This window comes from Pygoscelis adeliae, unplaced genomic scaffold (genome assembly GCF_000699105.1).
Source record: "Pygoscelis adeliae isolate BGI_AS28 unplaced genomic scaffold, ASM69910v1 Scaffold108, whole genome shotgun sequence".
Lineage (NCBI taxonomy): Eukaryota > Metazoa > Chordata > Aves > Sphenisciformes > Spheniscidae > Pygoscelis > Pygoscelis adeliae.
Window position 1 is genome coordinate 2,922,237 of NW_008825498.1, and position 17,019 is coordinate 2,939,255.

General features: G+C 37.9%; 1 protein-coding gene across 1 annotated transcript in view; it reads right to left on the bottom strand.

Annotated features, from left to right (window-relative positions):
* The window catches only part of SPIDR (scaffolding protein involved in DNA repair), a 199,800-nt gene that overhangs the window by 1,820 nt on the left and 180,961 nt on the right, over positions 1-17,019 (bottom strand). Inside the window, exons 12-19 of the mRNA XM_009331471.1 lie at positions 16,183-16,270; positions 13,699-13,842; positions 13,545-13,604; positions 9,776-9,974; positions 8,540-8,692; positions 3,640-3,733; positions 2,036-2,150; positions 1,483-1,536 (exon numbers count right to left, since the gene is read on the bottom strand). Coding sequence (XP_009329746.1) covers positions 1,483-1,536; positions 2,036-2,150; positions 3,640-3,733; positions 8,540-8,692; positions 9,776-9,974; positions 13,545-13,604; positions 13,699-13,842; positions 16,183-16,270 — 907 coding nt within the window. The remainder of the gene's footprint in view (positions 1-1,482; positions 1,537-2,035; positions 2,151-3,639; positions 3,734-8,539; positions 8,693-9,775; positions 9,975-13,544; positions 13,605-13,698; positions 13,843-16,182; positions 16,271-17,019) is intronic.

Sequence of the window (17,019 nt, forward strand, 5' to 3'; positions counted from 1 at the left end):
GGAAATGCTTATAAAAAAAAGGAGAAAATTATCCCTGCATTTCAGCTAGGGAAAAAAAATGTTTCTAAGTTGCCAGACTTCTAAATACTAGCATTATAAAAATTGAAACATGAAAAAGAAGTTGTTTGAATTCTAATAACGCGAAAAAGAACTAAGTTTTGTCAGTCTGTAACCAAACCAGACACATCCTGTAAAGCTAAGCAAGACTTAACTGCTATTAAAAGAGCAAACATATTTTGGAAATTTCTTGTATCTCTTTGCTTAAATGAAATATACACCCTCCAGCATAAGAAAAATCATTTACAATTTCAGCGACATGTTCCACTTTAAAAATTATCCATAAACCCCATTAAAACCACGGAGCACGTCATAGCAAAATGCTAGAAGACCGTATAAGATAGGGAAAGCAAAATGACCCCAATACGTGTCACCTAACTGAAGATACTTAACTGGGATGATTAAACAAGACAACGAGCTGACCTTTGCTCCCTTCCACGTGCAATGGAGAGGGGGGGATCTCGGGATCCTAACCAGACTTAATCACCCTCTGAAGGTGCCGCTCCTTCGCTGCTGACCATCCGGCAGCCAATGCCAGCCAGGCACCTACCTGGGTGCCTCCCTCACCTGCGATAAATCTGGGTCACTGTGCCAAATGTCAGGGTTCTTCTGATAGCTCAGATTAAAGGAATAACTACTTCACGATTACATAAACTGTACTTTAGCCCATGGATCCCCGTGGCTTACGCATGTTTCATTCATACAACTATAAAGTGTTATCTTGCACAGGTTTTGCAAATTTCTCTACTATTGCCGCCTGCCAGTAATTTCACGGTTGTGCTACTAGAAAGTAGCTGTGGTTTATAGGGTTTAGAAGACCATCCTGAAAAGGTGGGATGCGCTGACTGTATCTTTGCTGTCTTTGGATCCTCAGCCAGAAAATGGAGTAAAGCCCAGCACTGCTCGTCGCAGCTCCGAATGTCTGGACGTAGTGCTATGTGCAGATAGCCCTGCAGATCCGCAGCTGAGCTAAAGCTGTCTACGCATCCCATCTGTGGCATCCCTCTTCTAAATAGGAGGGTGTCAGCCTGACGATAGTTGTGCAATAAGCAGGGCATCAGCAGGTAGAAGGTGGGCTTGCCAAAGGGTCCAGCCCACTCAAATCCCAAGCTGGACACACACAAAAAAATCATTATTTCTAGTGAAATCTCCTACCCCTCCTAGCGCAGTTCTGAAACGAGCTGCCTGGAAAAGCAGAATCTCCATCCCTGGAGGTTTTCAAGACCCTGCCAGCCAAAGTCACGGCTGACCTGCCCATGCATTGGCAGTAGCCCAGTGTGAGTGGTAGGTCAGACGATGACCTCCAGGAGTCCCTTCCATTCCTATGATTCGAGTATCTTCCCACCTGACTCACGTCTCCTGTACTCTGCCTCTGCTGTAAGTTATGTAGTTTAACCTTCTTTGGTCAACATCCGTTATACCTACCCCATCCTCATTGGCGGAGGACATCAGGAGAGAAGAGATTGTCCTCTGTAACAGCTGGAATGAGAAAATTAACAGGTTTTGTTCATGACAAAAATCTTATCTATGCAACGATGTTCTGTTCACAGGTTAAAACAGTCACGCTGAACAAAGGTTTATCATTTTAATATAGAATGGTTTTGTTTCTCTGGCCAAGAAAGCAGAGGAGAGGTGACACAAAAGATGTTCAGAATGGGAGTCTAAAAACACACGTTCCTTTTAGGCTGTGGAGACTGAGGTAAGGCCCAACCCAACAAAGCCCTTCAGCTGGACCATAAAACAGTTTGCAGACCTCAGGGTGAGCTCAAATACTGTATTACTTGAGCAAGATCTGGGAACTGGGTTCTTAGTCCAATGAAACACAAGTTTAGTATCAGATTAAATTATGGGATACTCTTACATCTTTTAATTTTTCTTCTGACAGAGCTGTTTATAAAAGTGTGGCTTAGAGTACCTACGTTTCTACGTATCGATCCTCACTATACTCAGTAACACCGAAGCTCATTTCGTGCCATACCTTTACTTTTACTGTACTTTGAGATCGGGATGGACAACTCAAGAAGACTTCCAGCTGCATTTTCAAAACCGGTGAAATGACAACTTCAGAGCACTGGCTGCAATATAGCAACGCTCTGAAACACACAAATAATGATGGAAAAACATAGAGAAATGGAAAAGCTATCAGTCGTAAATCAAAACACACAAAAAACCAGCTAGCTTATTTTCTAAAATACTTTGCTGGTAGATTTTAGTAGGAAAGCCCTGGTAGAAATTCAGTTGATAATAGCAAATAGAGCTCTTCTGTTGGTAGAGCTGAGTAACTCTCTTGGAGGACCTAAACTCTTCTAGCAAAAGGATCTTCCTTTTATAAGTTTTGGCAACATGGGGGGAGGTTGCTATTTATAGTCACCCCACTTAAGCAAATATTAATCTCATAACCTTCTAAAAGTTACTGCAAAAGAAAATTTACAGTATAGATTTGGCCCAAGTGACTTATTGATTTAGGCCCTTGTTCAGCAAACGTTCACGTTTTCAGCACACGCTTAAGTCATATGCATGAAATTAAGCTCAGCTATAAGTGCTTGTTGGAATAACATCTTAAACAAATATTGATGCTATGTTGTTCTCCAAATGACACAAAAGTGTCCTTCACAGTAGAGATTTTTTTTTTATTGAACTACACTACTATGTCAACGTACACACATCCTTATTTTTTGCATGATAGTATAATATAGGACAACTCTTTTTTTATTTTCAGCCTTTTTCCCCCGGCGGCTATACATAACAAAGCATAAGCGGTAAAGCTTCTCATGTTTAGGAAAATGTTACCTATTTCAATGGGATGAAACCCACCCAACCTCTCCTTATGCTTTTTGTAAGCTTTTCCAGTAGAAAGAACCCCCCCTTTCCTTCTTTTTACACTCTGACGACTCTCTTATCCTCTCGTGTTTTTATCCCATCAGGTATCTCAGACTCTCCAAGAGCAAGCTGGCTAAGCAGCCGAGGGGGAGGCTTTCCAAGAGCATGCCAGTGTGACGCAGGTTTAGCATTTCGGGTAGTAACAGGTCCTGTAGGATCAGTCTTCACATGCGGGACAGTCATACTCCCAGAATTATTCAACATCCTTTTTAGAAAGGTTATAAATTTAATAGGTCTGAAATGCAACTCTTTCACACTTACATAAATTACAGCAAAGATCCCAGTTCAAGATAAAAATGAGGTGAACTGGTGGTACACAGGGTAGCAAGGTAGGGTACACAAACACAAGAAGCTACTTTTAAAGGAGCTTAAAATCAGACCTGTGATTTATGTGGAAGTTTATTAAAACTAATATTATAATGGAGTGGGCTATGAAATCTTTATAAGCAATGCTTTAGGATTAGTTTGAAAAAAAATGTGGTAACTGCAAATGCAAACCATTTCATATCTACTTGTATCTTTCTTAATAAATTAATCTAACCTTGCAGGTTTTATCAGTTCATCAGCAGTAAAAATACTACGTCTTAGTTCTAGGAAGGAACAAAGTGCAGCCTGTGCCTGCAGGAATCATTGCATCACCTATTGCTGTTATGGCTACATCTGCAAAGCACCTGGGGTGCTCCGGAGCATGCTGACTCTCACCTGTCCTGGGGACACAGTTCCAACTTTCCATTGCCACATCGGTTGCATGTAGGCCAGGAGAAAGCAGTGCTCTCATTAACTCCAACAACAGTACCTGCAAAAGATGAAATTCTTACAAAATACTAACAGTAAGCTAGCAAACATAGTCACTTCTGGCTTCACAGCAGGTTTGATCCTTTCTGACTCTCAGCTTAAGAATAAGACTTGTCGGAGCAAGCATCAGCCCTTCCAACAATCTCACTCTCTTTCTCCTTCGTCCCTCCAACAAGGGATGACAGTATGCCAAAGTGTGTTACCTTCTAAAAATACCAGAAGGTAGATAATTGACGATTAATTTTCCAAAAAGGTTCACTTCTTTTGGTTTGGGTTTTATTGTTTTTCTGATTTGTTTTTGTTTGTTTGTTTCCTTTCTGGTCCTCTGATGTTTCCTTGGCAATAAATAGCTATAAAAATCATCAGGTCAGATAGCCTGATATCAATATTTAGGAAACACAAACCAATGAGATGACTGATCCCTTTCAAAAACAACGATGCAGGTTAAATTCCATTACAACGGAGTTATTCTTCATTTATACTGATTTAACAGAGATTAGATCTGGCCCACAGATTTAAGTGTGTGCCTAGGAAGGGAATGCCAAAGATACTTTGGACTAATACAAAGGGCCTTGCTACTTTTGGCAAGAAAAAATATATTCAGACTTTTATGAGAAGCCCATAAAGAGTGTATTATGTTTTATGGTAACGATATGCTGAAATCATGAGCATTATTTATGGAGAAAATACTTCTAAGTATTTTGAAGCATACAAAGTGGATTACCTGTAAGAATGAAATTACACTAAAATAAACCCTCACTGGTACAACAGAAGTATAGACTGAAAATTCCAGCTTCTATTGAGCAAGAATCTCAGAGTTTTATACCACATTCAATAAAAGAAACCCTTGGAGACCAGGGAGCATTTACACTGTCTGGTCTGTAAGACAGGGCGTTAATCCCTTGCTTTCCTGGTTCTCCTGGGACAAGGACTGACAGGAAGGAGGGAGCTACACATAAACAACAAAACCGTAATTTTCTTTGGGAATTCAAAGGACAGCAAGTCTGAAGATCAGGAAAGGTACTTCTCAAATACAACATTTATGACCCAATTTCTACGCATATAACAAAACAACATGGATTTCACTGACAGAATAAGCAATTCTGTGCATTTAACCCCTTGGACTGTTACAGGAATAATTTTGATTCTTCAGTTTTTGTGATAAACTGGGAGTTTCCATCAGCACTTGCTACTAAAGGTAGAATGCCTTCTGCCACAGCATGGGCATGTTTCCCTTGTTCATGGAAAAGAAAAGTATCCAATTAGTTTGCTGAATGTTTGCTTTTTCATTAAAAAATCATTTTAAAAACAAAACAAAACCAAACAAAATCCCCTTTTCTGACAAATCTGTTTCTCTTTAAGCCTTTTAACTTTCCCCCGATTGTGTGCCATATTGCAACTGCAGGATGCCAGTGCACGACTAATACAAGTACATGTGAAGAAAATGAATCAGGATCATGCTGACGAGATTATGTCTAGTGGAGATATTTATTTTGATGACAACATAGAGTTCCCTCGAGAAAACCATCAGAGATCACTGAAGGCAGAGCAAACACAACTGAAGGCGGCAACAGATCTAATAATCTAGCGTCAGTCTTGTGCATCCTGCATGCAAAGTGATTTCTCAAGTTTAAGCTGCTGAACTGCTGCACATCTTTGTCAAGACCCTAGATTTTGCTTGATGTTCACAAACCTTTTGGATATTTTTCTGAGATCCTTCTTTTAAATGGAAACGCACATAGCCAAAATTCGATTTTTACCTCTAGTCTATTTTTATGGGTTGTGGCTGACATCATTAAGAAGAGACTGATAATAGGACAACACCTGGAAAAACAGGTCTCTGATGAGGAATGCAAAGAAGGGCTGAGGATTAAAAGTAACACTCTGGTTGAAACATTCAGAAAATGAATGTGGGGGTTTTTTTCCCAATCGGTTACCCTGATTAATGGACAGGAAGGGAAAAAGTTCAATCAAAAAGAGAAACCTAGGTAAGCTGATTGACCCCATTTTGTTCATACTGTTAAGAGGGAAACTGGAAAAAACCCTACTTCTGAGTAAGGGAATTGGATATGAAAATGTCCAATGTCACAATTCAATCACCGTGAGTCATATACTAGGCAAATATCATTAATCAAGTAATATTCCCACATAACATATGTGGTATGGACTAACTAGAATTTGCTCATAAGCATGGTTAAGAGGAAAAACAGTTCTGTGCAGTATGAACTGCCAACATTTAAGTCATCCTGACTACTACTATACAGCAAAAAGAGGTTAGAAATTACTTTGCAATGCATAGTGATAAGAAAATAAATCTGTTAACCCTGAGCTCACAGGTGAGAACCACAGACTCATCCTTAAAGGAAGAATAAACTTTCCAGTAGAAAGCAACCACAGATTTTCACTCATCTGTTGAAGAGCAACACACTCCATCCCAGAGCTGATATGACTGGACCTCTCTGAAACAAGGATTTCTGACAAACTTGGATCTCTTGGATTGCAACAATGTCCTTTTTAAAGCTGGGCCAGCTGTAGAGTTGTACCAGGTTGCTCAGGGCTCAGCTTTGAGCAGGAGTTAGGACTGGAGGAACTTCAGAGGTTCCTTCCAACCTAACTTATCCTATTTATACACCTTCCAAAAAATGACTGATCTACCTAAAACCCATCAGGCAGCATGGCACGTGTCCCTCCCCAATCCCGGCACTCCTGGAAGCTCTGACACGGTGACCAATTGCTGTATCTGCGGATGGGGACTTGAACGACCACCTACATTTTTCACTGGTTAAACAAGAAGTTTTTCTAGGGGAGGTTGAGCCTGAGAGCCAGGAGGAGCAGCCATGACTGCAAAGGAGCAGGAAGGAGCACTACTTCAAGAAGGGGTAGAGTAAAGCTTTTGCAGCCTTTTTGAGTGTTAGGTGAGAGGAGGCCCACGTACAGCATATGTAGGTGACCAAAAGTACAGGAAGTGAAAGGAGGGCACAAAGAATAAGAATGAACGAGGTAATACTGCTTCTCTTTGAAAGCCAGACTAACAACTCTCTGAGTTAAGAAACAAGAGACAGTGAGTGAATTTTAGAGGTGATAAATTTTTCTTCATGGGTTACTCCATCAAATACCTATGCTCCCACCAACAAAGTAGGGCTGGTGCTATTAGTTTCACTTCTTCAGTAGAAAGATGTAGGCAATAACTAACCAAATTCCAAAACACTGGATATATATCTTAAATGCTAAAATTAAATAATTTTAGTTACACATAAAAGTGAGAGTTATCATCTATATATAGCATTAGCATAGGTATAAAGAAGACACTTTATATTCTACATTGGTACAAATGTGTGGGAACATACTGATAACAGCTGCCCTGGACAAATTTCAGATGAAGCAAGACAAGGTTGTAGGATTAATTTCTCCTTTTGTCATTCTTCCATCTGTAATACAGAACATACCCAGTGTGACACCTCCCATGTGTGTAAAGTAAGTACTTGTTTACACAATAGATCACAAAGGTGTATTTTCTTTGTTCTATTGGAAAAAGAAAGGACAGAGAAATGTTTGCTTTATCCCACTACGTACACTGTCAATGGGACAAAAGAAGACAGGCACTTCTCATACTTAGTTATAAAATTAGGAGTGGAGAAGTGATAATTCTTAGCATAACTATTGGAGACATTAAAAAAAAAACGCCAAAAAGTATTTCACACCCAGTGACAGAAATATCTTTCAAGTAACTCACAATATCGATGTGAGATGTACGTAACAACCAAGGCTTTGAGTGAAGTGCCTCTAGTTGTGCTTGTTTTTCATTATGCATTGCTAGAGTTCAAGATTTGTCACTGCAAGGTGCTCATTTATTAATCACAGAGGCATTGCTAACTTGTGGCTCTACCATAAGAGAAGGTATGCTTAGTAACAGCTTTGCGTGGTTTCAAACTGTCTTTTCAGTGCGTCACGTTATAGCTGGAAGGATTCATTTGTAACCATTGTTTGCTGTTATTTTAAAGCTCATTTAAAATGCTCCAGTGAATACTTGAAGGTGTAAATGTAAAACAGTATCAAGAATTTTCTACAAGGGCTAGTGGAATCATTAAGAGTTAAATTAGGAAAGGAAATTGTCTTTAAAAGCCAAGAGTTATTGGGCTTTTAAGGACTTTTCCCTATAGACACTCTACAACTAGGAGGTTTAAGAAGCTGACTGGACAAAACATTAGAAAATACACAGTAGAAAATGTTTCTGCATGATTAGGAAATGTTAGAAAATACATTGCAAGAAATGTTTCTGCATGGTTAGTGGTAGGACTGAACTATTAGACAAAGCAATGATCCAAAGTGGCTGGTGAGCAAATATTGGCCAAGTTATGCTAGATGACTATGGTGAAATGTTAAATTGCCCCATTGCAGCAAAGCTCCAGGGAAATCGGACACTAACCCCTACCATTCAGGATCTGGCTAGCATATCTTATCCATCTGCCTAAAAAATATTGGTATACCTTACTGTTGCCAACATCAACAAGGATGGTGTGAACAGAAGGCTCCTGAAAGAAGGCAGCGAAGGAAGGAATATAATAAAACAGACTGTGCATCAAACATTAATTCTGGGGTATGAGTGAGTGGGAGCAGAGCTTGGCCAGCAAAAGGCAAACAGAGCCCACAGACAAGTATAAAAACTTAAATATCCTAATGACTCACAGCAATACTGTGCTTCTTTATCCCTCCACGCTGTTTGCGTGAGAAATCAATATGAGGACCTTAAAGATTAAAGTGAGCACAAATAATTAACAGCATTCATTTCAGGAAAGGCCATACAAACCTCTTACAGCACAAACGGAGTTGGCCTGTGTTGTAGAATCCAGCTCATCGAGTCTGACAGGGCCAGTCAGCTCACTGAGGTCAGCACCGGCAGCCGAGTACAAAAGAGGCTTTTGTAATAAGAGAACAGTACGTTCAACACAAATAATCCTACCTGCCAACAAAGACATTTCAACTCAGTACAGTAACAAGGAAAAAGGTGACCATGTTAATTGTCATGGCCAATAAAGACAACGATCTCTGCCAGCTACTAAACAGATGGATAGACTCCATCAGGTTTTCTCAATGACAAAATGTTTTGCTTTCAGCGATACATGCACCACGCTCTCATTACACTTTGCGACTCCCAGGGAAAAAAAGATGTTTCAAAAATTCAAACATGGCAGAAGAGAGTCCGATTCCACTCTGACTGCATCGCACCATGCTCCCTGCAAACACAACATTACTGTCTATTCCCTGGTAATAAGCTTGGCCATCCCTTCAGGTGGTCTTACTTTGTTTCAAAGATTACAAAGAGTAGGTGCATGCAATGCTTTATTCTCCAAAGCAGAGATTTTTGCTTTGAGACACACAGCCATTTACACAGGTTGGTGCTTCCAGTCCACTTACATTTTGGAAGTGACTGAAGGCGTGAGCTGTGAACTACACATGCAGGCACCATACAGAACCATACCTGAACCTCAAAAAAGAGCGACTAAAAATGAATGTAAAGTGAACTACCATCATTACATGATCTGTATGGTGGCGAAGGCTCACAGCTAAGATGGTATAGGAGAGTTTGTAAAATTTCTGTATCTAGGCACACACGTGTCTCTAGATTCACCCTCTTGCTCCTTTTAGAGGTAGGTAAGGTCAATAAAACAAGTTTCTGCAAGAATATCAAAACAAATGAAACCAAGTTTCTTAGTATTTTTGAGTCTTCTGTCAGCTAGCAAATTTGATTGACACTGGTCATTAGATTCAACAGCCATCAGGGAAGACTGACAGAAATATTGGTGAATGTACGGCAAGATCACTAAATTTCTCATTTACTTTGGAGATCAAGCCAAAAATGTAAAAAAGAAACCTTGTGAGAAAGCTCTAATTACAACTCCTTTCAACCTTCTCATCCCAAACTTGCAATGTCTCGTCTTCATCTGAGAATGAAAGTCTCCGTAGGTCACGTATTGCAGCGTCAGAGATTAGGATGCTATTTCAGTTTGATTCCAACTGCTTCAAAACCACGCGTAAAGCTTACCATTTCCCCACAGCGCATCCTTGAAGAAGACGAGTCGCGAGGCAACACTGAGGGCTTCTGTGATTTCCGTACTGAGAACACACGATGCAGCAACTGACACAGCAACAACTTTTGGAATTATATGAACCACATTTTGCAATGTGGAGTCAGTCACAAACAACCCAATCTCTCTTTGATTTATAGGAACACTGTGTTTTGTCTGTTATTAAAAAAAAAACCCAGATACAATTTGGAATGCAGTTGTTAGTTTTTAGTAGAAGGAAAGACTAAAATAACATCCTCATATTTAAATAACTAATAAAACTGACAGAAATTATTACATTTAGGGCTCGTACAGGACAGTGAATCAAAGCTTTATTGGAATTTTTCATTATTCCTTACTGCAGATACAAACATCTCTACCTTAAATTAACTTTCCAAGGTTGACCCACTGGAATCTTGGCTTTACCTCTATCAATTATCACACCTTATCGTGACACACTTGGACTGTATTAGGGATTTTAAAATATATTTTATATTTTAAAAATTATATCATATATATACTTTTTTATATATACAAATATATATATAAAGTTACTTGCCTGTTTTTATGAACAAAGGCTTATGTAATTTTTGCCTTAAAAAAAGAAAGGCTAACACTGCTACTAATATTATTCCTGCGTGAGCAAATTTTCCATGTACTGTTATCTGATTCCCAAGAGCACCAGTCCTTCGCTAATAGCTACTGGCCAGTCCTTGGCTAATAGCTACTGTAAGCTACAAAGCTGGAGGTTTTTCTTTCTGTTGAACAAACATCTCCAAATATTTGAATGATGCATAGAAAGAGGAAAGTAGATAACTCATAAGTAAGAAACATAGGAATCCGCAATGACAATGTAAGTTTTCTGCCTAAGAAATGTATAAAAATATTCTGGTGTGCCTAAATCAAGGTCTATTACAACTGCTGATGTCACAAACAAAATACCTATATTTCATCTCAGGCTTCATATCTGAAAATAATTATCACAAAATCAGTAAAGTTTAAAAAATTTTTCACACTGGGATGATGAACAAGAGAGACTAGACAGACATTACATACACATCAGTGCTTATTCCAGGGTCTCTAACAAAATCAGATGGGTTACAATTTGATGATTCATGCTTTTCTTCTTTTTTTTTTAAACACAACTTTTATAATACCTGTTTGCGTATGTAAATTTTCCCATGCTTTAGAAAAAATGGGTTTAGTAACAAAACATATTTCACATTTACCAGTCCAAACAACTTGCCATTTTTAAGATTCTAATACTTTAAAATATTTAACTGAAATGAAATTACTTTCTTAATTTAAAAATTTTTGTTACTATTTTTAATTAGTCTGCCGATTAAAAATTCATACTTAAAACATTTAAATGAAATCAAAATACTGCAATGATTGGAGAGACACATATCACAAATATTTTATTCTCAAAGTTGCATGTCTCTAGTATAAGGTAATGCAATGAGAACCCCAACTTTTTGTCTTTGGTTGAATTCAATCCTTGAAACGGTTAACCACACTAAAATTAGCTTTTTACTCATGCTAGCAGTCCTTAGAACAAATGCAGTAGTTGTAAATAATGACTGGGAAAATTAATAACTCAGATATTACGGTTTTGCCTTAATACAACATATGCTGCCTACTGCATTAACATCGTTTCTACTAACTACATACATTTGAGTACCTCCTCTGCATAGATAGCATTAGGACATCTTCAAAGAAAGAATTTTTACAGCTGTCCCATGAGAATTACTAACACATTAAAAGCTGGCTTTCAGAAGAATAATCCAAAAAGTAAATAATAATAACAGCAAAAATCACAAGTTAGTATAAAATCATCATCTAGCTATGTGTGACAATTTGTTCTGAACAGAGAGGACACAACAGACAAATAGCAGCAGGATTGAGTTATAAGGAAGGACAGCTCCTTAACCACAGATGGAATATATTTCCTCATATTCCTTCTGTACCACAGTACGGATTCTGAGTAATAATAAAAGCATATTTCCATTCCTCCTTCACACAAATGAAGTATCTCAGAATACTGCAGCTACATAGAATTAATACTATTTTTTAAAGTACATTTGAATTAGCTCATGTAGCAGATTATCTAATAATAATAAATGTGCAAAATAAACCAAATCATAGTCCCTTCCTCACTTACTATGACTTGATGATTTTGCATGTGAAGGATATGTCCTCTTGGCAAAGGCAACTGCAGTAAACAAGCTGCTGTTCGGGACCTTCTTCTGGGAGGATTAGGCAAGCGATACACTAACAGCAGGTAAATACCTTTACATTCCTAGAGCAGTTATCCAGAAGTTATGCAGAAGAAGAATATCTTCTATTGCTTTTCCAACATTAATTTGAAAAAATTTATGAGCACTCCTGTTGCTCACTTATGAAAATTTAGTGCTTACAGTTCAGTAAGTGAATAGCCATTAAAAAAACAGCTAATAAACCTCCTAGTAGCAAGAAGAAATCATCGACCTTTTTTTCTGCTAGACAAGCTTCCATTCTTGTTCCTGCATGCTCCATCTTTTCTCTAATTTAGTGATACAGTGCTTCTACACAAGAATACTGTTGACCCACAGCATCTCAGATGTAGACATTCCCGAATACAAAAATGTTTGGCTAGGATACCACTAGTCTGTAATTTTATTTTATTTTTTAACAGAACAGGTTTCTTGGAAATAGAAGTTTACGCATGTATGTGTCCATCCTTCTGTTAGCACCCCAAAGATCCCATCAAGCTAGCCCTAATTTCAAGTTTGCAAATGCGCTGTTAAATTCTCACTTAGCATGGAGAAAACACAAGAGATACCCCTCATCTCGGGAGTTAAAAGTACTCCCTGCCTAAAAATCAAATCATAACTCATCGGCTTTTGAGGCAAAAGGGCAAGACCTAAATTAAATTTATGTCTCACACTGGGGGAAAGCATCTCCAGCTATTTTGCTGGCTGTTCTGGAATTTCTTTGTCTTTGGTTCATATGCTTTGATTCACACTTTGTTTCTTGTGGAGCTGATGGACAATTGCAAATTAGTCTCCACCAGAATTCGGCGCTGGCTGTACTGAGGATCCAGTCACCAGGAAAAAATAAATAAATCGGCAACAAAAATTTCCTTTAACTACTGAGGGAGTTAGCAACATTTTGGAAGAAAATTGTAGCGCCATTCAGAAACAAATAAATAAAACATAATTATAAGCTTTCCAACACAGTATGGATGGCAGATGTATTTACCTAAGAGTTCCTCCTTTCTACTAACTGGACCATAAAAGCCAAATTTGCCTGAGGGGCTTCTATTGAAGTCAACAAAAATAGTCCACACACTTGCATGCAAAGAGCAAAACCGTATTTTTATATAACCATCATCTGTTAAGTTCTATTCCCAGACACCCAACTGACTGGGAACTTTTTGCTATGTATCTAAGGACAGCATTTAGCTATAAACCGAGTCTCAGCAAACTTCCTGCAAACTCCCTTACCAGGGTGAAATATTACCTCTGGTTAGATAGCAATTTATTCAGAAATAATTCACTTTTTAGACTGGATGGTATTGAAACTGGAGATGCAGTTCATTTTACCCATTCACAAGCATTTTAGACCTGGTGATAATTCTGCTCATATAACTCTTGAAGATAATCCAGGAAGGTTTTGAGTTTGCCCCTAAACAAGGTAAACGCTGGCTTCTTCACATAAACATCGTGTTGATTTTATGTTGAATTCATTGCTAAGTGAAAAGATTACCTGCAGCCTTAGATATAGCACTCGCGCCCAAAAGCTACAACGTTCATTACAACCATCGATCTGAAAATAGTACAAAAACAGGGAATGAGACAAATGTGATACCAGAAATCAAGTGGTACAAAGTATTTGTTATCTGACTTGTAAAGCAGATTACCTGAAGAATTTCCTTTAGCCCATGAACAGCTGGTGGCTGGTACAAATTAGAAATCTGTTCCTCCTCATCCACTTCCACATGTATTTCACCAGACTGAACAGTAAGAATATAACAGAAGCTGGGAGGAGGAAGATTAGTTGTCATCTATTAAAAAGTAAGGAAAAGAAATGTGACCTTAAAAAAGGCACTTTAATTTGGCCAGTCAGGTTTTATAATAATAGCCAAAATGAACCACACAATTAACATTTTAAGAGGGACGGGAAAACAAAATTATATGGTTAATAACGACGACTCTGAAGTAGAAGTTGAGTTAATAAACCGACATTCACAAGTCATAAGTGAAATCAGCTTGTGTGTATCATTCTTTCCATAATCTGACATTGATCCTCATCACAAAAACATCTCATGATTTGGCACACTTGGCAAGCACTTTGACTATTTCAAGGTGCTTGTTGTTGTTTTTTGCATTTTTTTATTAGGTGGTAGGAGTGCCCTGATTAGTCTTTTTTTTTTTTTAAACATCCGTAACTTTTCTGAGATTTGGGGACTTTTGCATGTGGGTGGGTTTTTGTGATAGTAAACAGCTGACAAACTTTTAAAGCTGCCAAATTAAATCCAGGACAGCACAAGGAGATAATGAAGAACAGGAACGCAATAGCTACAAGAACTGCTCTCTTTGTGTTATGCCAGATTTTTCTTTCCCCCTTAAAAAGTACCATGACGTAACAACTTTATCAATCGCCACTTAAAGAGGTCCCGAACTAGAAAAGCTTCTCAGGAAAAAAAAGACAATGCTAGAAAATAATTTTTATTGCAGATATGGTAAAATATTCTTCTAGCAATGTTTGTTGTTAATAAAGTATTTCATTTAATAAAAGAAATATGAATCTATTAAAGACAGCTGCCTACCTATTAAAAAAAAATCTGCATAAGGAGGAAAAAAAAGCAAAAGACATAAACTCCAATTCTGTTTGCCTCTGTCAGCACTAAAGAAGGTATTTGAATGTACATATGGCTCAAAAGAAATCAGTTCCACAGATCTCTTCCCAACAATATTATCAGCGTTGGCAATATTACTTACGTACCTATGTATAAAACTGCTTCCATAAAGTGGAATAAACTATACTGTTTGTACCAAGAAAAATGTATCTCAACTGAAAAAACTCCACTCAGCCAAAAACCTGCAGCAGTAGAATGCAAGTCTTGATCCTCTGTGGAATGAGTTAGTATTTCAAACCCATGACAGAAGTGCAAATTACATGATTATGGAAAGTTTCCTCCATTTTTAGATTGCTAATAAAATAGAGAAAATTAAGAACAAATGAGAGTCATAACAACGCTAAACAACATTTAAGAGCTTTGCTCCGTCAATGGATATTCCCATTCTGTTGTCCACAGTATTTTAATGCATGAAACAATCCATTCCTCTGAGACTTCCCAAATGTCTAGATGAAAGGGAGAGTCAAGGAGAGAACAGCCATTTCACTCAGTTTCAGTCTTGGTTTTATATATAACCAAGGTCTGAACTTTTTATTCTTCAACATAAACCCCTGCACAATGCAAAGAACACTCTGTGCTGCAGAGAAAAGCCTCTCAGACTTTAGAAATAACTAGTAACAGCCACCTTTAATGTCCCCTGGTTTTGAAACTTGTTTATTTCCAGCTTTTTCTTCTTTTCTAGAATTTGCATCCTCATTGACTCCCTTAGGCTCTAACACAATTTTTTAATACCACAAACTTCTTCCCCAAAGAACAGCTATACAAGAACAGCAGGACAGCACAAGCACTTGGTTACCCAGAAGCTTCCCAAATGATCTTGTATTACCAAAATGACACTTGATATGACAGAACTCCTTTTCAAATACAAAAGCTAATTAAAGGAAAATTAAAGATGCTATTTTAGACTTGAAAATGTATAGTAACATACTTTAAATCAATTTTAATACCTCCCCACCCCCTAAAATCACAGAAACATTCATTACTTTCTAGTAGATTATTTTTCTGTTCATCCTTTGACTGTCTTCACATGAGACAAATATCAGTCAAAATCATCCTAACTAGTAAGAGACCTGATTCCAGCAGTCAGTCTGTCCTCTCAGAAGTCAATCTTCAGAAAAGTGCTTTTGAATCTAAGGCTGAAAAGTGCTTCAAGGAACAATACCCTTGTATATAGATTTCTCAGTTAGCTCCATGCTATCTAATATCTCTTTCCTCCTGCAAGGAGAAGGGAGGAATAATTTGTCTGGACATCCTACCATTCTAGCTCTAGAGGATTAATAAGGGGCTAATTGCATCATTTTGGAAAGATGCTGCTGATCCAGAGGGCTTCAGGTTAGCCTAGAAGGTTGCTGGAACCAGTAAAACAAAACTCAGTAGCTAAAGAGAGGGAGAGAATCTGATTCCCAAAGTAAACATGATTACACTACCAACAAAAATAGTAGCACTGTGAGTGAAAAAATACATTTCCATAATAACAAGACTTACCATTTCAGAGTCTTGACTTTGTCCAGGAACTTTTACAGGCACTACTGGAGGCCACAGACTGTCTATCAGACTAAAAAGTCCTAATGCCCTTCAAAAAGACCAATAAAATCAGGTTTAAAATGTTTTCAAGTATTATATGTTATATTAAAAAGATTAATTAAGAAACATAATTTAAACCATTGCATGATTATGAAAACAATTCTAAATCATATTTGTTTTCTGGAAGCTGGTTTTGATTTGGTCTAATTAAATCTCCATAATTTCTGCTGCAGGGTGGAGAGGGAGGGAAGGGATGTATCACATTCAGTGACAAGCAAGTCATATTTAATCCTTTGCCACGAACAGCCTGCTACATGATAAAATTCAGGGGAATTGGGGTAAATGCTAGCTTGGGAAGGACACAGATACCAGTACAACTTCTTTTAAAAAACAGCTTTTAACTATTTTAATGGATAGATTTAAAAAAAAAAAAAAGTTTTGCTTCTAACATTTTCATTTCTTGCTTTTCTCCAACAGCTGATTGTAACTGCTTTCAGGAAAGTATCAGATCTAGAGAAACAGGCAAGATTTTGTTATCTTAAGTACATGTGCAGAAGACGGTCTCCTTCTTACACAGCTGCTCATTTAGTTACGGGTTTTATTTATTTATTTTGCAAGTTTCCCACTTTTAATATAGAAACAAACATAAAATTAACAGCCCAGCATATTAAGGTAAAATGCTGCAGACTCTTTAGCTTTAGCACACAAAGCTGCTGTACAGCGGCTGCCTTGTCAGTTGATATGGCATCCTTGCAGGACAGGCAGAAATATCTGAGGGAGAGGCCAAGAAAACAGCTG